Source organism: Gordionus sp. m RMFG-2023, chromosome 1, assembly GCF_954871325.1.
Source record: "Gordionus sp. m RMFG-2023 chromosome 1, tfGorSpeb1-WG-v2, whole genome shotgun sequence".
NCBI lineage: Eukaryota > Metazoa > Nematomorpha > Gordioida > Chordodea > Parachordodidae > Gordionus > Gordionus sp. m RMFG-2023.
The window spans coordinates 11,151,017-11,168,405 of record NC_088775.1 but is presented as its reverse complement, the minus strand read 5'-3'; the positions used below and the strand labels follow the sequence as shown (position 1 = coordinate 11,168,405).

The window sequence follows — 17,389 nt, the reverse complement described above, 5'->3', positions numbered from 1 at the left end:
TGCCCTTATTTAGAGAATTTTTTTAAATAACTGGCACTCCGATTTCAGCTTTTTTAAATTTATTTAAGCATTTAAAATATATCATAAAAGAAAATATCGTTAATAAGATCAATAGAGAATTCCTTTAGCAAGTTAGTTAATTACCACTAGTTCAATAATACTATCAATATTTAACGTTTCGCCTTCCGCCATAAAAAAAATTTCCTCATCAGCTTGCCGATTTGAGATTTTAGAGAAGCTAGATTAGACCCTAACCAGGCCATCAAAGAAAATTTTAATTTTCACATGTTTTCAATGTTGGTGAATATATAGCATTTGGTGAATTGGATAAATCTAGAGTGAATCAATCTTCCATATTAATAAATTTAAAATTGTTATCATAAATTCAAACATTTGAACATTAATAAAACATCTGAGAACATTATAGCGTCTAAGCCTTTCGATTTAGGCATTGTTTTTAACAAAGAAATATCTGTTTAAATTATTATATAAGTCCAATGAGGGTACTTTGTGAAAATGCATTCATATAAAAACCATGTGTAAAAAGAAAATAAGTATACCAGATAATATTTTAAATGTAGTAATTCATATTAGTGAATGCTTATTTATCTATAACTATAGAAAATTTATGAACAACTGAAGAAAACGCTTATTGGCCATAATTTTTGTCTCTTGGGATTAAATAATAATGAGTTAATTATAGAATTCTGTCAAAATAAGATTAATGAAATAGAGTTAATTATTCCAGGCGGTATAAACAATTTGATAAAAATTTTATAATGCTTATTTACAGGAATAACAATAAACTACCTTCATGTAATTGAAGCTGACAAATGTGATCAGCAAAATCAAGATATTAAACACAAGATTATTAAAGATGTTCAAAATTTTATAGAAGTTTCATTAATTTTATAATTATTTTTGTATGATAATATCTAGGATTTAGATGAAGATCTGAGCTCAATTTTAACATTTATAATATTAGTAAAGTCTAACAAAACTGATATTGATGATGTTACCAATACCTATAAATCATTAATTAATGAAAAATGGTATATTCTCAACATTAAAACAAATGAGCTACTTTCAATTCATTTTGATATATTTATACCTGATGCTATTGACGATGGTATATTCTATTATAATTATATATATTTTTTTTAAATTTATTAGGATTAAATTATGATTATAAAACTATTTTTCAAAATTTAGTCATGACTCATACTCAAATAAATATAAATATATCCATAATATGGAATGAAGATGGTGAATAACTATATAATAATCTATTAATTATGTCTATATTTAGCTCTATTTCAGTGGTATTTAAAAGATGCTATCAATAATTGGGTAGAGAAATTGACAAATAGGACATTGTATTTTTCATTGTTCAAAACAGATAATTTAAAAAATGATGATAAAATTTATTTTTCTGATACCCATCATAATATTAATGCTAATTATAAATACCTACAAGATATCATAAACTCTAGGCAACTTTCCCATTATAAAAATGTAATATAATATTATTACTTATTAAGAAGTCCAAATTATAGTTTAATTATATTCCAATTGAGGTACTGATGTTGAATAGTGGTAAAAAGTCAATAAATGCTGTCTCACATGCTGTTCCAGTGATTAAAATTGAGAAAGGTAAATATTTATAAATGGATATGAAAAGTCAAATATATAATTTAGCAAAAATGATCAATTACAATTATTAAAAGCTAAAAGACTATTTTTTACCAGTTGGCCTTTAAACATAGAGTGAGGGGGAGGGGTAAATACAATAATTTTAGGAAGGTAATCTCCTGGATGTGGAAATAAAAATCAATTTGATTTAAATCATTCATGAAAAGTGATTTTTTTTATTTTAAAAAATCCATTTTTTGGGTTTAATTATATTCTAAATAAAGAATCATATCAGTTAAATTTTGTAAAGCTTACCCACATTTTTTTAAAATGTTTATTTTAAGTTTGTAATAAAGGAAATTGTTAAATATCTATTTCTTCATTTGTTTTGGACATCAAGGGATATCAGTATAGGGTAGAATGACATCAGTAACAGATAGGTACTAAATCCTCATAACCAATAATGACCATTTTAATTCGTATACACTTTTTAACATATTTGTTTATAATTCCATTTGAATTGCAAAATCGCCACGCTTTGCTTAAATTTCAATATATTATAGTTAATTGTTTTGTCATAAACATCACCATCAATTTCGGTTAACTATAAACGACGACTTAAAATATTTAACCACAGTATTTATTTGTAGATTAATTATATATTTATTTTTTTTAGTGGAAGGATTGAATACTCATTTGCCAAAGTCCGAAAAAGCGTACGTTAACCCTAATGACTACAATTTTTTGGGGGAAATGGAAGAGGATAAAAATCTAAATAGGTTTATAAAACGCATTTTATGAGCTACTAATTGTCAGAATGTTAGGTGGGGGGGAGGAGGAAAAGTAAATTAGAGGCCCGCTCATAGATGGGCTAAATAATTTAACATTGGGAGAACTAAAAAATAATTTCGCAACAATGGGCGGATGAATTTGAATGTTTATCTGGTGGAACGAGCAGAACAGACTTATATTTATTAAAATCATTTTATTTTATAATATTACATATTTTATAGGTTTAAAGTAAAAATACATTAAAATGCTGAAGCCAACTAATAATAATTTGTAAAAACATTGGTAAGGGGAGGGGGGTAGCGGGTTAAACAACATTTTTAAATAAAAGGGCTGGCAGATGGATTTTAAAAAACGGGGGGCTGGCGGGGATAGATTAAAACTCGCCATTGCAGACCTCTAAAGACAACCCTCTAAAATTAAAATTAGCATACCTAAAAAACATGTTTCCATACCCCCCCCCCCAAGATTATTTTTAAAAATTAATTAAAATTTCTAAAACATTGGCACTTTTTATTCAATACATTTTTTATCAGCACCCCATAATCAAAACAGAGGTTTTGCCTACATTTTTTTAAATATTGGGAAGTGTTTAAAAGCTACCATTTTTATTTTAATTATTGGGTGAAATGATTTTAGGCAAAATGCTTAAATTGGCATTTTTTTTATTTGCTATATATATAATAATTGCTAATAAATGTATTAACAACTTTAAATTCAATCTAATTTTTTTAAATTAACTCTGGGTACTCAAAAATAAATGTTTTAAGAATCCCCCCCCCTTGTCGCTCACTGCCTTCTATCCCGAATGAATGATTTTAAATAAAAATTAACTTTTTAAGATCCTAAATAAGAAGAGCTTGGCCTCGCCGCACTGATCTCGGCATTAGTTAATGAAAAATATTAAGAATCATAAAGTGGAATTTTAACGAAAGAGAATTTTTATTGGTATAAACAATCGATTATTTGATATTTTTTGCCTCTCTTAGGTTAATCGTTATTCAAATACAACTTACCACACTTTATATTGGGAAAGTTGATGAAAGCTTGACCACATTAGCTGCGGAGATCAGGTCAAGATTAGTTGGTCAATTGCAAACCATGCGAGATTCGTGTATGGAAAACAACACAAATATTTTGTTCATCAAAGATGCTATAAAGCGGGTTTTTTTTGTTTTTGTAGATTTCATTTTTTAAATTTTAATATATGGAAGAAAATCTTCATCATTATATGCCGCTTCCAAATTGATCGTTTGCGATTTTATTGATTATTTAAATTTAGGTGTTAATCACTATTAATTGTATTTTATTAATTTAGCATTTTCACTTTTATAAAAAAACTATTTAATTTTATTTAAGAATAAATATTCATTTTTTTCTGGTATATTAAGGAAAAAAAGTAAAACCCTAAATTTGGAAGAAGCATAATAATAAAATATATTATTTATTAAATTTCTAAAGAGGCAAACCCTCGTCATATAATTTTACAAAAAAAATATAAAATGCACAGAAATTGAATAAAAATCTAGGTACATATCCAAATAATGGTGATGAAGTAATGAAATTGACCCTTTTCAATCCTCTCATATTTTGGCCCAATACTGGCGTTTTAAACATACCCATTACCCTGGTATACGAAACATTTTGGGATAGTGCTAAAAAAAGTAATTTTGCGAGAGAGAAAAAAATTGGCATATAATGTGTAAGTAAGTTGAATGTTTTCATATTTTTTTTTTAAAAAAAAGATAGATTTGAGTTTTTATGGCATACGCCTGAAAATCTTTAAATACCTTCTTTTAAAGAAGAGGAAGATTTCCAGAGGGTACCTTGTGGTATATTATTATATAAGTAGCCATAATATATTACTAATTGACTCATGCGCCTCCCCAGCTCACGCCTACAATTTTATTAGCGCTGGAAAAATTGCTGATTTAAATGAGCGGCATGGCCAGCTCGCCCGATTTTTTTATGGCGGCGGCGTGGCGTGCATAATTTTTAGAATGCTATTTAATTATATTTATATATTAAATTATTATTAAAATTTGAATGTTAACATTAATAAAATTAAAATATGAATTGTATTCTATTAGCATATAATAAAATAGTTAAATAATTTATAGTCATTCATATATAGTATTTCAAAATTACACAAACGTTAATACATCTTAATTTTTTTTATGGACTTGCAAGTTTTAAACCATCCTAGTTTGTTTGTTGCCAGCTCTAATTGATGTTTTTTAAAAGTATCTTTTTAATGTATAAGCTTAATGTATAATCTAATAGGGCGAAATTGTGTTTTGATATGATGCTTAGATTTAATGCCATTTTATTCTATAAACTATAAAGGAATAACTGATTTTCTAAAGGTTTGAAATTTAAATAAAATGATTATTTAAAAATAAATTTTTTTGTTCCGGTCATTGGAATTGTCTAAAAAAATAGAAATATGATGTTGGATTCCTCATCAGAATTGCTTGATAGGGCAACCATTAGTCGGGGTACACTAGATGATGTTTATTCATCTATAAAGGCTCATGTTTTAAATCTGATATCCTGGATCAAAATATTGTCAAGCATCGAAATTATATCATATTTATAGTGTAACGAAGTTTGTTTTTTTTAAAAAAATGATGAACGGCGTTCCTTTTATTTTTGACGAACTTTGAACGTGAACGCGTTCCTTTTTTATGACGAACGCGTTCGAATTTAACGTTCGTTCAATTTTAAAAATATTTTTATTTTTATTTATTTGAAAAATTTAATATTTCCGAATTTTTAAAAAAATGTATTATTTATATTTTTTAATCGGCTGTGTATTTCCTTTTCACATTTCAATTTTTTTAACACATAATCTATTAATTTGAATTTTATTGTTTATATTTTAATTTAATAGATTAACATAAGCATGGATATTATTATTTAATCCTCATCATCTGATTCTGAAAATATAAAATTAGATAAATTATCATTACTATGGCCAAATATGATAAATGTTTTACATTAACATCCTATATTGTCCAATGCTTACCAAGTGTAAAATGTGGCCAAAAAGTATTTTATTGTCAAAATCTTTAGGTTCCAATTTAAAACGACATTTGATTTTAATATTAATTATTTGATTTTATATGATATAACTAAGTTAAATCATTAAATTTGAAGAAATAATGCCTTTGGGATATTTGACCCCAACAATAACGATAGTTATTTTAAAATTAAGAAAATTAGTGGCCTCAAGTATGGTCAACCATTGATAGACGCCGTATTAAATGGGATTAATAAAAGGTATAAAACCTATCACTCTCAATTAATTACATATATTTTATTTTTTTTAAAGATTTGAACATATATATATGGATCAATATATTCTTTCTGCAATTATACATCCAGCATTCAAACTTCAATGACCATAGATAAAACTTCCACAGAACGAACCTATTAAAAATAAACTTATAGCGTTATTGAAAAAAATGCTTTGAAAACCCTAGAAAACTGTTAATTTCGAGATATCCTATTTTGGCGAGAGTAGAGAATGGATTGGAGGAGGATAACTTATCTCAATTTTTTGCAAATAACAAAACAATATATTTTTAATTAATTCTCCACGTTAAAAGAGCTGTTATTAAGTATAATACCATCCCCTCATCTGCCCCTGTAGAGCGCGTTTTTAAGCTAATCCCGTATTAATTACCAAGTGTTCCTGTCTATCAGATAAATATTTTGAAAACAATTGTTATTAAAATTTTATAAAAAAATTTTTTATAAATAAAAAATCTTTTTATTCGCTATATTATATTATATTTTATTTATAATTATATTATCAAAATAAAACTATATTATTTTTTAACATGGCTAAAATATATTGTATTAAAAAATATAAGTTTATTAATATTAAATTTAATTTAAAAAAATTTATCATAAAATTTTGAACGGTTTTATGAACGTGAACGTGAACGCGTTCGATTTTTTTAGAAATGTTTACAGCACTACATATTTAGTCTTCGTCATTTAAACAAAAATTTTGGCCTGAAATATTTTACTCTGGCAACTAGAAACGTGACACAGAAGCATACTTGTGAAACCTATCTGAGATCGATAGTATAGAAAAGGTATTCCATTTAAAAAACAAAATAAATCGTAATTGCTGCTAAGGCTAATGTCAATAAAAGAGTCAGATTGGGGGATTATGAGCATCATTTATGCTTAGGGCATGGACTTCATAATTTAGTTACAGTTGATGGCATAAAAAAGTTGCCAAAATTAATATTCTGATTAAAAAAAATTAGAGAAATCATTTTGACCCTAAGATATCGAGTAGATTTGGAATTTGAAATTGAGGATGAACATTGTAAATGCCTGTAATTAATTTATGAGCCTGGCCATATTTTGGATATTGATGATTCTGATCAATACCTTTATGAACATTTTGTTATCTTTGGTGAGGCTTATAATATAAATTGTATTGACCAACAAATCTAATATGAAAAGCTTAAAAATTATATTATATTAATTTCATTTAAAAATTTTTTAAATAAATAGCACGCCGAAATCGACGTGCCGCTGAACGCCGATAAAAATAATTTTAAAAAACCGCCGCCATCAATTGAAGCTTCGGCGCACTGGTCTAATTACTATACGACCTTATTATTTATGATTAATTTTGTCGTTGGCTTTTGTTACAAACATTATATTTCATTCTGTACAATTTTTCGTATTATCTTAGTTGATTGACTTCACTTGTAATACTAGTGTTTTTAAAATAAAATCGCGGGGTAATATAACGGAATTGGCACCAAGAGAATCATCCCTGACTCGAGCATTAAACGATTTATTATATTTTTAAATTCTCTGAAAAAAAATATTTCACAATTGAAATTTGAAAAAAAAAATCTAATCTTTAAATTATTAAATAATTATATATTACTTTATTGTTAAATTTATTTTAGAGAATGTTCGTAAAGAATGTATGAAAACTTTCCTTATTCCACTTTGTAGACCCTTATTTGTTGAGCGTAATGCTATAAAGAATTTTAGCTCGGAAGAAGTGATTTATTTCCTCGAAAATCATATTATCAATCCACATTCCTACATGAAAACGATAGAATCGAAAAATAAATCTAAAGGTTTATTTTTAAATTATGGCTTTATTTAAAATTTTTTTATAACTTATTATGAAAATACGATTATTAAATATTCTCAAAAAATAGAGAATATTCAACATCACTTTTTAGATTTTAACCATTAAATTTAAATTTTTTTTAGAAAAAATTAAAGCTATAAAAGAACTCTCAAACACAGCGGTAGCTCAAAAGAAATTTGTTAGAGGGAATTACGCCTATTATCATTACGGACAAAATAAAGTGAACGATAATGGTTGGGGCTGCGCGTATAGGTCATTGCAAACTATTTCTTCTTGGCTCATATTACAAGGCTATACCGAAGCCATCGAATTTAACGCAAAGTTAGATCCTAGCTTGATAGACAGGCCGCCTACTCTTTTAGAAATTCAAAAGGTTATGACTGATTATTAGAGTTGCCGACAATACTCATAAAAGCAGCTTCTTTACATTTTGCATTTAAAAATTGTAACGCTTCGTTACGTTTCTTAAAATTAACGTCATTAAAAGAGTTACTTTAAAAAATTGTATTTGTTCATCGTATATAATTATCATTTTTTTATATACTTTATGTTAAGGCTCTACATGAAATAGGCGATAAAGATAAAGCGTTTGTAGGGAGTTGTCAATGGATTGGATCCAATGAAGTATCCTACGTATTGCAACACTTTTACCAGGTTCGGTTATGTCAATTTTATTGCGATTATTTTTTTTTAAACTGACAAAAAAAATCGGGTGATTTTATTATTGACTTTATAAGCCTGATATTTCATATACCAATGTAACTCCTCTCTAATTTTAAGCCTATATTTGGAAGCGATTATTAATTCTCTTGGAATTAGGTGTAGGTACATGTTTCCAGAAATATTAACATTGTTATTGACAACTTAACTAGTAACTTATCACGACTGGATTTTTTGGTAGCTTGTTATTTTATATTTACCTAAATTTTTATATTAGAAGACATAATTGAACTTGCATAAGTTTTAAAAATAAAATATTATATATCATCATCGGCTTCAAATACGTTTTACCTTTTTTGCGGAAGGTTAATCTTTGTTTTTATGGCACAGGTTCTCCGAAATCTTCGATCGATTACATTTGACATACTCAAGCTAGTAAGTTGTAGATCTTGTTTCACTAACTTTGCTGAACTTTGCTTGTGTCTTCCTTTAGACATCTTACCGCCTATTTCTAACCTTGTTATTTTCTTAAACCCAATCCTAGTCTGTCTTGCGATGTGATGGACATGATATGCCCACCTCCTATCGTTATCTTAAAAGGTCAGAAATAGATAGAATACGTCCATCTTTTTTCTACACTCAACTATAGTTTTCTGGCCTTCACGTTTGATTAGAAACAACTTCTATCGAATACGTCTGACACATTCAAGAGTAAGTTGTAGATCTTGTTCCACTAACTTTACCGAACTTTGCTTGAGTCTTCCTTTAAGCCTCTTACCACCTATTTCTAAGTTTTCATTTTCTTAACCCATTTCGTGTCCTTGCGATGGACATCTACCCAACTCGGTCTATGTGCGCATAGAAGATCAGAAAATTGTACAATAACCGTATTTTCTCTACACTCCACCATAGTTTTTTAGTGTAGAGAAAATTTTGTGAAAATTTATTATTAGATTACTAATGTTTTAATTATTAATTAAATAAATTTTATGATTTTTGTATGTAATTTTTATTATAACAATATTCTATAATATATATTACAATTTTTTATTTTATTTTTTAAACATATTTACAAAATAATCTTGTAAATTTTTTTTATTTATCCTCTGATCTCCAAACCTCTTGCTTGTTTAATTTTAAAGTTAAGTATTTAAAGTATCAAAATTTAAAAACACGAGTATAGGTATAAAAGTTTAAAAATGGTGGCTTGATCGGCCATAGTTGGAAGAATAGGCCAAAATGAAGTTGCAGAGTATAATAATATTTTTTTAATTTATAAGATATATATATTATCTTTCAAAAAAATAAATTAAGATCGATTCAAGAATTTTGCATTTGCGTTCGGGGTTAGAGATGAAGGACTATTTAAATACTTTTTTATTCCATTTTGAGACGCAAGGGACTCCTATTATGATAGGTACGACGTACTATGTTGTCATTCCTTATTTTAATATTATATAATATTATAATTACACAAATAAGAAGAAATTAAATGATAAGAAACTGAAATTAGAAACGTTTTTTTTAAATATATGCGAATTGGATTAGATTTAGCCTTGACTAGTATTGCAAACAGTCCGATTTGTATCCATTTTTAAAATCCATCCGATTATTTCGTCAAAATAATATTTTCTAAGCCTCGAGGTTTGATAAATAGAGATCCAAACCTTTCTGCCACCTAGAGTAAACTATCCAGGCTTACATAATATTATTTTTGGTAAAATCTTAGTCTGGCCGTTTGACAATACTAGACATTAGACCTGCCATATTTTAAAAGTGAGTTGGCAAGGATTTTCAATAATTAAAATAATAGAAAAGACGGAACAAGCATTGGATTTTTTTTTGTTAAATTACGAATTTATCATTCTTTATTTGAATATTATGCATATTTACAAAGTCAAAATTTATAAATAAATTAAATACAAATCTACATATTTATTAGAAGAATCTTATTATATTTTAAAAGTTTCTTATCTTCGGAGATTTTTTGCGAGCTCTTTTCAATTCCTGTAACAATTCCGCTTTACCATCAATTCGGCTTCATATAACACGAATGAATGAGCGAAGAGAGATTTTTTGGCAAAACATATTCATTTAAACAAAAAATAACTATAGGCCGCATTTGAATGGGGGATTGAAAATAAATAGTTACATATTTTTTTAAAAAGTTTATTTTGCTTGATTAGAGTTTAAAAATTAACCTGATAAATTGTTAGTTTTGTTGGCGAATTTGGAGAATATAACAAATTCTGCAAACATATCTTTGATCATGTTAAAGTTTAAAGTTATCTATATTTACATTTCCTTCAAAATGTTCGAACTTGATTGTATCATTCAATTTGGACTATTATTTAGCAGGAAAATGATATATCATAAAATATACAGTTATATTTTTTTACATTAATTTATTTATTAAAACTAGAGTTTTTATGAAATATTAAAATTTATTACTTTTTAGCGAGATTTTCTTAATTTCGCGGGACATTTGATTGCGTTATTCTGGGCAGAAATTTATTTAGCGGGATTGCGAAACCTGTAGCGAGAAGTATGGCAGTTCTACTTGCCCCCTTATAGAATTTGAACGTCTTTCTCGTAGCTATTTTGATATTTTGTCCAACCTATATAAAACAATTCATATTTTAAATTTAATTTTTTTTTTTTTACTAACGAAAAAAAAACACACATAGGTGGGGGTGCATTAGCTCACACTATAATCGGCATAAGTTACGAATATGAAAAGGACGAAATCAAATATCTTATATTAGACCCACATTATATTGGTCCGGATGATATCGATTCTATATTAAAAGAGGTATGTATAATTTGCGTATATCAAAAGTGCACAGATGTCACTTTTTTGGCTGATTCTAAGGGCGAAGTATAAGCCCGATATTTAATTTAAAATAAAATAACATTATACTTGGTATCATTACACATCTGATAGAATATATAAGGTAAAGTCATTGTGTTATATTTTCAACTTTAAATCATTTTTCGGGCATATAATTTTGCTGGAAATGTATTTCAACATGTGAAGAAAACCTACTCCATATACTTTAAAAAATTTTGGCATGAACTTTTGAACATAATAAAATTTATATTTAGCTTTTCCACAGATTTTTTTTATAGAAATTATAAATGACTCAATATCTGAAATTTATTTGGCAGGCATTCTAAGCATGCTGGAATACATTTCTGATAAAATTAGATTTTAAATTTTAAAAAAAACCTCAAAATTAATCAAATAATTTAAAGCTTAAAAAAAAAGATAACACATTGATCCTAACATACATTATACTATGTTATATGCTCGAGATATAGTGCGATATCAACTATTGGGCAAAATATGCTTAGACGAATCTCACATAAATAAAAACATCTCTATTCCCAACTGACCTTTGATAATTTTAAAAATATTATTCGTCGTCGTCCTTATATATTTTTTTAGCCTGACCCGTAAAAAATATTAATTATTGGGGTGGGGAGGGGGTGAGATAAATTTGCTTTCTAAGTTTTTGCCAGAAATTTTTAAATTCTGACTAGACCGACTCTTAAAAATGTTTTACACAATATGTTCAACCCGACCCGAAAGAATGATTTAATTTTCAATTTTAACAATAATTTCAATGTTGTAATCCTGGGATAAAAAAAAATTTAATTCGATAAACTATAATTTTCATTTAAAACTAATGGATTCAATTATTTTTTTGGAATCATATTACATTTACAAAATTTTTTTTTTTTTTAAAACTTAAAATTTTTCGAAATGTAATAATGAATACATTTATTCCCTTTGATTAGTATTTTTTTAAGCCTACTTATATTTTTTAAAGTTAATATTAAATTGACTTGATTATGGTATTTTTTTTGAAAAAGTTTGCAATAAAATTGATAGACATAGATAAACAAAGTTTCAATTATCGAAATATCTTTAAAATTAAAAAATATATCAATTTGATCTGGCAAAGCAAATTAACTGCGTAATTTATCTCGCAAATTATTTTTATTTCGAAACTAGACTAGCCCATTTGCGCCCAAATAAAATGCGTAATATTGCTTGCTAGGACATAACCTGAGATTATTTTAAAATTAGCAGGGCTTCGAACTTAATTGAACCTCGAGTTCAAGACAAAATTTGAACCCGGGCTCAATTCTAAATAGCTAAAGAAAATTCGGGACCGGTTCGTATATAAAAAAGCCTACTAACATTTGACCTGTTGAAAATTAATCACTCTAACCGAACCCATTTTAAGTAATTAATCTTTAAAAAAGGAAAAAATGCTCACTAAATTGGTTTTCAATCCGTGTTTGGTTAGCAATTCTATAAGTAAATAAATAAGAAAAATATATTGCGCTTGCCCATATATAAAATATAGTTGTTTTTTAAAGAAAAATTAATCATTTTAACGTTTAGGGTGGATGTTATTGGAAAGGATCGAAATTTTGGGAGACCAGCAAATTTTATAATCTTTGTTTGCCTCAAAGACCGCTCATTTATTAATTGGATTAATTTTTGTATCTGTGCGCTTATTTTTTTTAAAATATATAAATAGGGTAAAAATGTATTTAATTTGGAAAAATGTTTGTTTAATATAAATATATAATATGAATTATAATAAATAAGTTACGAATCTTAGACTATTATTATAAAAATTTTAATTAATGATTACTTAATATTTTAGTTTTGATAGGGCTGAGGAATAATAAATAAACATTAACATAATAAAAAATAACTTGTGCCATATGCGTAGCCAAATGGGTGAGGTTCTCCCTCCTTAGCAAATGTGAACGTTTTTATAAAGATCATTTTACAATCAAAATCAATCCCTATCAGTCTTTATGATAAAATTAATAAAAGTTAGCAAATCTCTCCTTGTGAATAGGAATTTACAGGAAGGCTTGTTTTAAATCAATTTTTCTGAATTTTTTACCTCTAGCTAATTTGGCAATCAAATCGTTAATTCTAGGTATGGGGTATTTGAAATCTTTAAGCGCTGGGTTAACTGTGTCAATAAAATCGGCACGCAACCTAAGACTCCCATTGTTTTTAAAAACTGGTATGAGTGTACTCGCCCACCTGACGTCTTTTACCGGCTCGATGATATTTTTTTTCAACCAGGTATTTAATTCTTTAGTTATAATATCAATTTTAGAATAAGGTACCCTTCTCGGTGGTATAATTTTTGGCTTAGTATTTGACTTAAGTCGTAATCTAATTTAAGTTTTCATGACAGGTTTATTATTTAATTTTGACTTGCAATTGGATATCAACTCCACCATATAGTTTTTATGATCCGTATCAATCATGCCTATGAATCTTTCAAGTTTTTTTAAAAAATGTTTTAACCATGATCTTCCTAGTAAAAGTATCTTGTTATTACTTACGATTAATGCATCTAAAATTTGAGAATTCCCTTCGTATTCTGCATTCACTCGCGTTGTGCCTATCACTTGTATCGTCTTGCCGTCATAACCTGATAATGTTGGACTTCATAATGTTTTTATGCCTGTTTTCTCAATTATATACTTTGGTAGAATTGTAAATCTCGTGCCAGTATCTACTTGTAGTTAAGTTAAGACGTTATTAATTTTGATGTTCACCATATATGCATCATCTTTAATATTTTGAACCCCGTTTTCTACGTTATTTATATTAATATTTAATAGATTATAATCTTTCTTATCGTTTGATATGATTTTGTCATCTTCGATCTCTTCTATATTAACTGTATTGATTTTATTTAAATAAGGCGCTTGATGTCTAGGATTATGAGTCATGTAATTTTTATTGTCACGATCGTAAAATTGTTGATGCACGTTGGATCTTTTATAACCTCTAAAATTTTGAAACGGTTGTCTGTTGTCAAATCTGTTGTGGTATTTGAAATCATTAAAAGGCTTGTAATTATTTTATATCCATAATTGTTATTATTAGATCTATTATTATTGTTATCTCTTGTGTCGCTCGTGATTATTGAAAGGAAAATAAGGAGTTTCCCATCTATTTCGATTATGAAATCTCATTTCGTCTTGGAAAATGATAATTATTTTTGTTGTTAAATCTTTGGTTGCCAAAATATGGTCGAGTCTGCCATGGTTGTCTAAACTGATGTTTATAATTATTATAATAATGTCTGTTGCTCTCAGTATATGGCATCATCTGGGTACTGTCATATGTAGTATTAGTTGGTTTTTGTTCGTAAACTTTCTTATCTTATCTTACTCCCTCCAAATGTTTAAGATCAGAGTGTTTGTTGTATTTGATAACAATCTTATTGTTGCAGAGATCAATATGTTGCGGAGAACAATTTTTATTTCAAAAACTTTATTATAAATAAATTTATCAATCCTCCTTAATACTATATTTATTATTATTTTTATAATTATTTACATATCTACAAAAGAAGGATTTTATAAAAGATAGATGTTTCAATATCAGAGATGAGCTTGATACCTTTATTTTTTCTAATACCCTGTCGTATCCGATAAAGTTGCAGTCCATATTGAGCTGACATATACGTAGTTATATATATAATTGCGTGTAACCCAATCCAAAAACCTTCGCTCTCTTTTTATACCGCTGCATAGAATTCACTAATTTATTTGTTTCTAATCTTGGCAGGCTGTAAATCTAAGTTTATTGATAAGGGTCGACGATTTTTTGAGATTGGATTCAATGCATATCGATTGTAGTTTAGAAAATATATCATTAGTATATAAAAAACCACATATTGCAATAATATAATTCCTAAGAACTTACATTGACAAAAGGTTATCAAACTAGTATAGCCCCCTGTTACCATTTTAGACAATGTTTTATAGAATGGACTAATAAGGAAAATTTATTGGCCTAAACCCAATCAACAATTTTTGACGGAGAGAGCATAAACGACTAATCCATATCATAAAACTATATGGTGGTTAGAGCTTCCTCTTAGATGACATAATGGAAGCTAGATAAGCAATCGAGAAAATTATTGTGAGATATTAAATTTCTAAAAGATTATCTTCCATTTTAAATGATATATACGACTATACAGTTGACCATTATTGATTATCTAAAATATGCAATTATCTGCTCTCAGCCGTATTATAGTAATAATCTTAAATTACATAGCAACACAAATAATTGCTGGTTAATTTGCAGAATAGCCATGACACTCACGATGTGAACTAATATCAGAATTTATTATGTTGGATAAATTGATAAAATAAAAACATTAAAAATCTTTGGAAGAAATAATTATGCAAATATATTGAAGCTGGAGTTATTTATACGACAATGCCATATTAGAAATGAAACATTTTCTAATTATAAAATAAGGACCAGAATGATATGATGAAACAATTAAGATTTTACATATTGTGGCACCACCTTGATATATTATATCTTAAAATAATAGTAGTTTGTAATAATATCAAAAATATACTTGTATTAAAAATTTAACTCCTGTTTTTCGGAAAAGAAAAAAATAGCTTTCCTAAAAACACGTAAAAAAGAGAGAAAAGATATCAAATTTATTACATCTATTGCAGGATGAATAATAAAATATTTCATTTTAAATATATTTATTAAATAGATGGCGTTAAATATTTGATTGCAATTTATTATTATATTATCAAAACCATTTATTAGTAAAATGTATTATAATATTAACTGTAATATATTACAACTGTCAAATACTATAGTAGAGGATTATAAACTATATGTCTACGACCTTGAAAATATTTTTAAGGTGTGATGATAAAATTCAATGAATATACAGTTGATTATTTTGAACTCGGCTAATTACAACATTAAATTTGTTAATTTTCCAATAATATATGATTATAGGGTTAAATAATAATTTAAATAATAAAAGTCAATTAAACTTCAACTGTTAAAGCTAAATTAATATTTAGTGAGTTATTGATATTATATTTTTAATACAGAATTTGATTGAAATCTGACATAGTGAAAATATAATTTATATGTATTAATCCAATCTAATAATTAAAATAATATTCATTTAATAAAAATTTATATAGTCTTATTAATTTCTAGATAATAAAATTATATCTATATATTACTTAATGGAATTATAAAAGAAATCATTTAATGGGCAATCAAAAAAAAATTTCTAATTCGGGATATTAAGGAGCCATTAAATAAGAATTTTTTTTCTTCAGGGGGCTATTCAAATTTTTTTGGGGGCTTGAACCCCTGCGCCCTCCCCCCTAGATACGCCATTGGTGTGGCGCTATCATCATCTGTGATATTTTTATTTTTAAAAATAAGTTCAATCAGTTAAATATCAATGTTTCCTATATACTTAGGAAATTCGCATAATATAGTACCATTGGAAACAGTGGTTTTTTATCGTCTACCATATTTAATTAATTGTAAAAAAAAAAATTTTTTCTATACTATTTATTTATTTTATTTTTAGAAATATGAAATAATTAATATTATGAATTCATCTTTATATTTTAATAAAATTTTAATAAATATACATAGAAATTTACAAAGATAGCCGCTGCCACCATTATAAGGTTGACAGGGAGAAGAACAAAATTAAGAAAGTATTTTAAAATTTTATTTTATTTTTATTTATTTAAAAAATTATTTAACCACTAATGCAATATATTTTCATGTTTATATATCTTGTAAGAATCAATTTATATAAACGAAACATCAAATTAATAAATTATATAAACGAATAATTAATTTAAATCAAACTATTGAGGTAATATTATAAAATGAGTCCGCAAGGTTAGTATTAAGTTATTAATATATAATAAAAAGGAAATATATATATTAAAAAAAAATAAATCAGGTCATCTCAACCGATTTTATTTGTTTTTAAATGTTTTATAAAATAAAATTTTACTCTGATAATAAAGTATTAAAAATAAAATAAAATAATTTACTAACTTAACTTTATAAATAAATAAATTACTCACGACAACAACAAATTACATCAATATAGCAATCATTCTTTTTACTAATTGCTATAAAACTAAGTTAATCCTTTAGATCTATGTAATAATATTTTTTACTACTTGGCCAGATTTGATGAAAAAATTTCATACTTCTAAATTTATTTGAATATAAACTTATTAATTGTTAAAATAACATATTTATATATTTTTATTAAAGTTGAATAATTTGATTTACAAAAAATATGGAAA

At 26.5% G+C, this 17,389-nt stretch overlaps 1 protein-coding gene across 1 annotated transcript; it reads left to right on the top strand.

Annotated features, from left to right (window-relative positions):
* Positions 1-658: 658 nt before the first annotated feature.
* Positions 659-12,788, top strand: LOC135931805 (ufm1-specific protease-like). The gene is made up of 15 exons (XM_065469103.1): positions 659-751; positions 794-897; positions 940-1,129; positions 1,174-1,266; positions 1,310-1,515; positions 1,557-1,653; positions 2,309-2,411; positions 3,411-3,585; positions 3,932-4,085; positions 7,365-7,541; positions 7,681-7,931; positions 8,114-8,212; positions 9,533-9,635; positions 10,906-11,030; positions 12,633-12,788. Exons 4-15 carry the CDS (start codon positions 1,215-1,217, stop codon positions 12,717-12,719), a joined length of 1,629 nt encoding a protein of 542 aa, XP_065325175.1. The 5' UTR covers positions 659-751; positions 794-897; positions 940-1,129; positions 1,174-1,214; the 3' UTR covers positions 12,720-12,788.
* Positions 12,789-17,389: the final 4,601 nt, after the last annotated feature.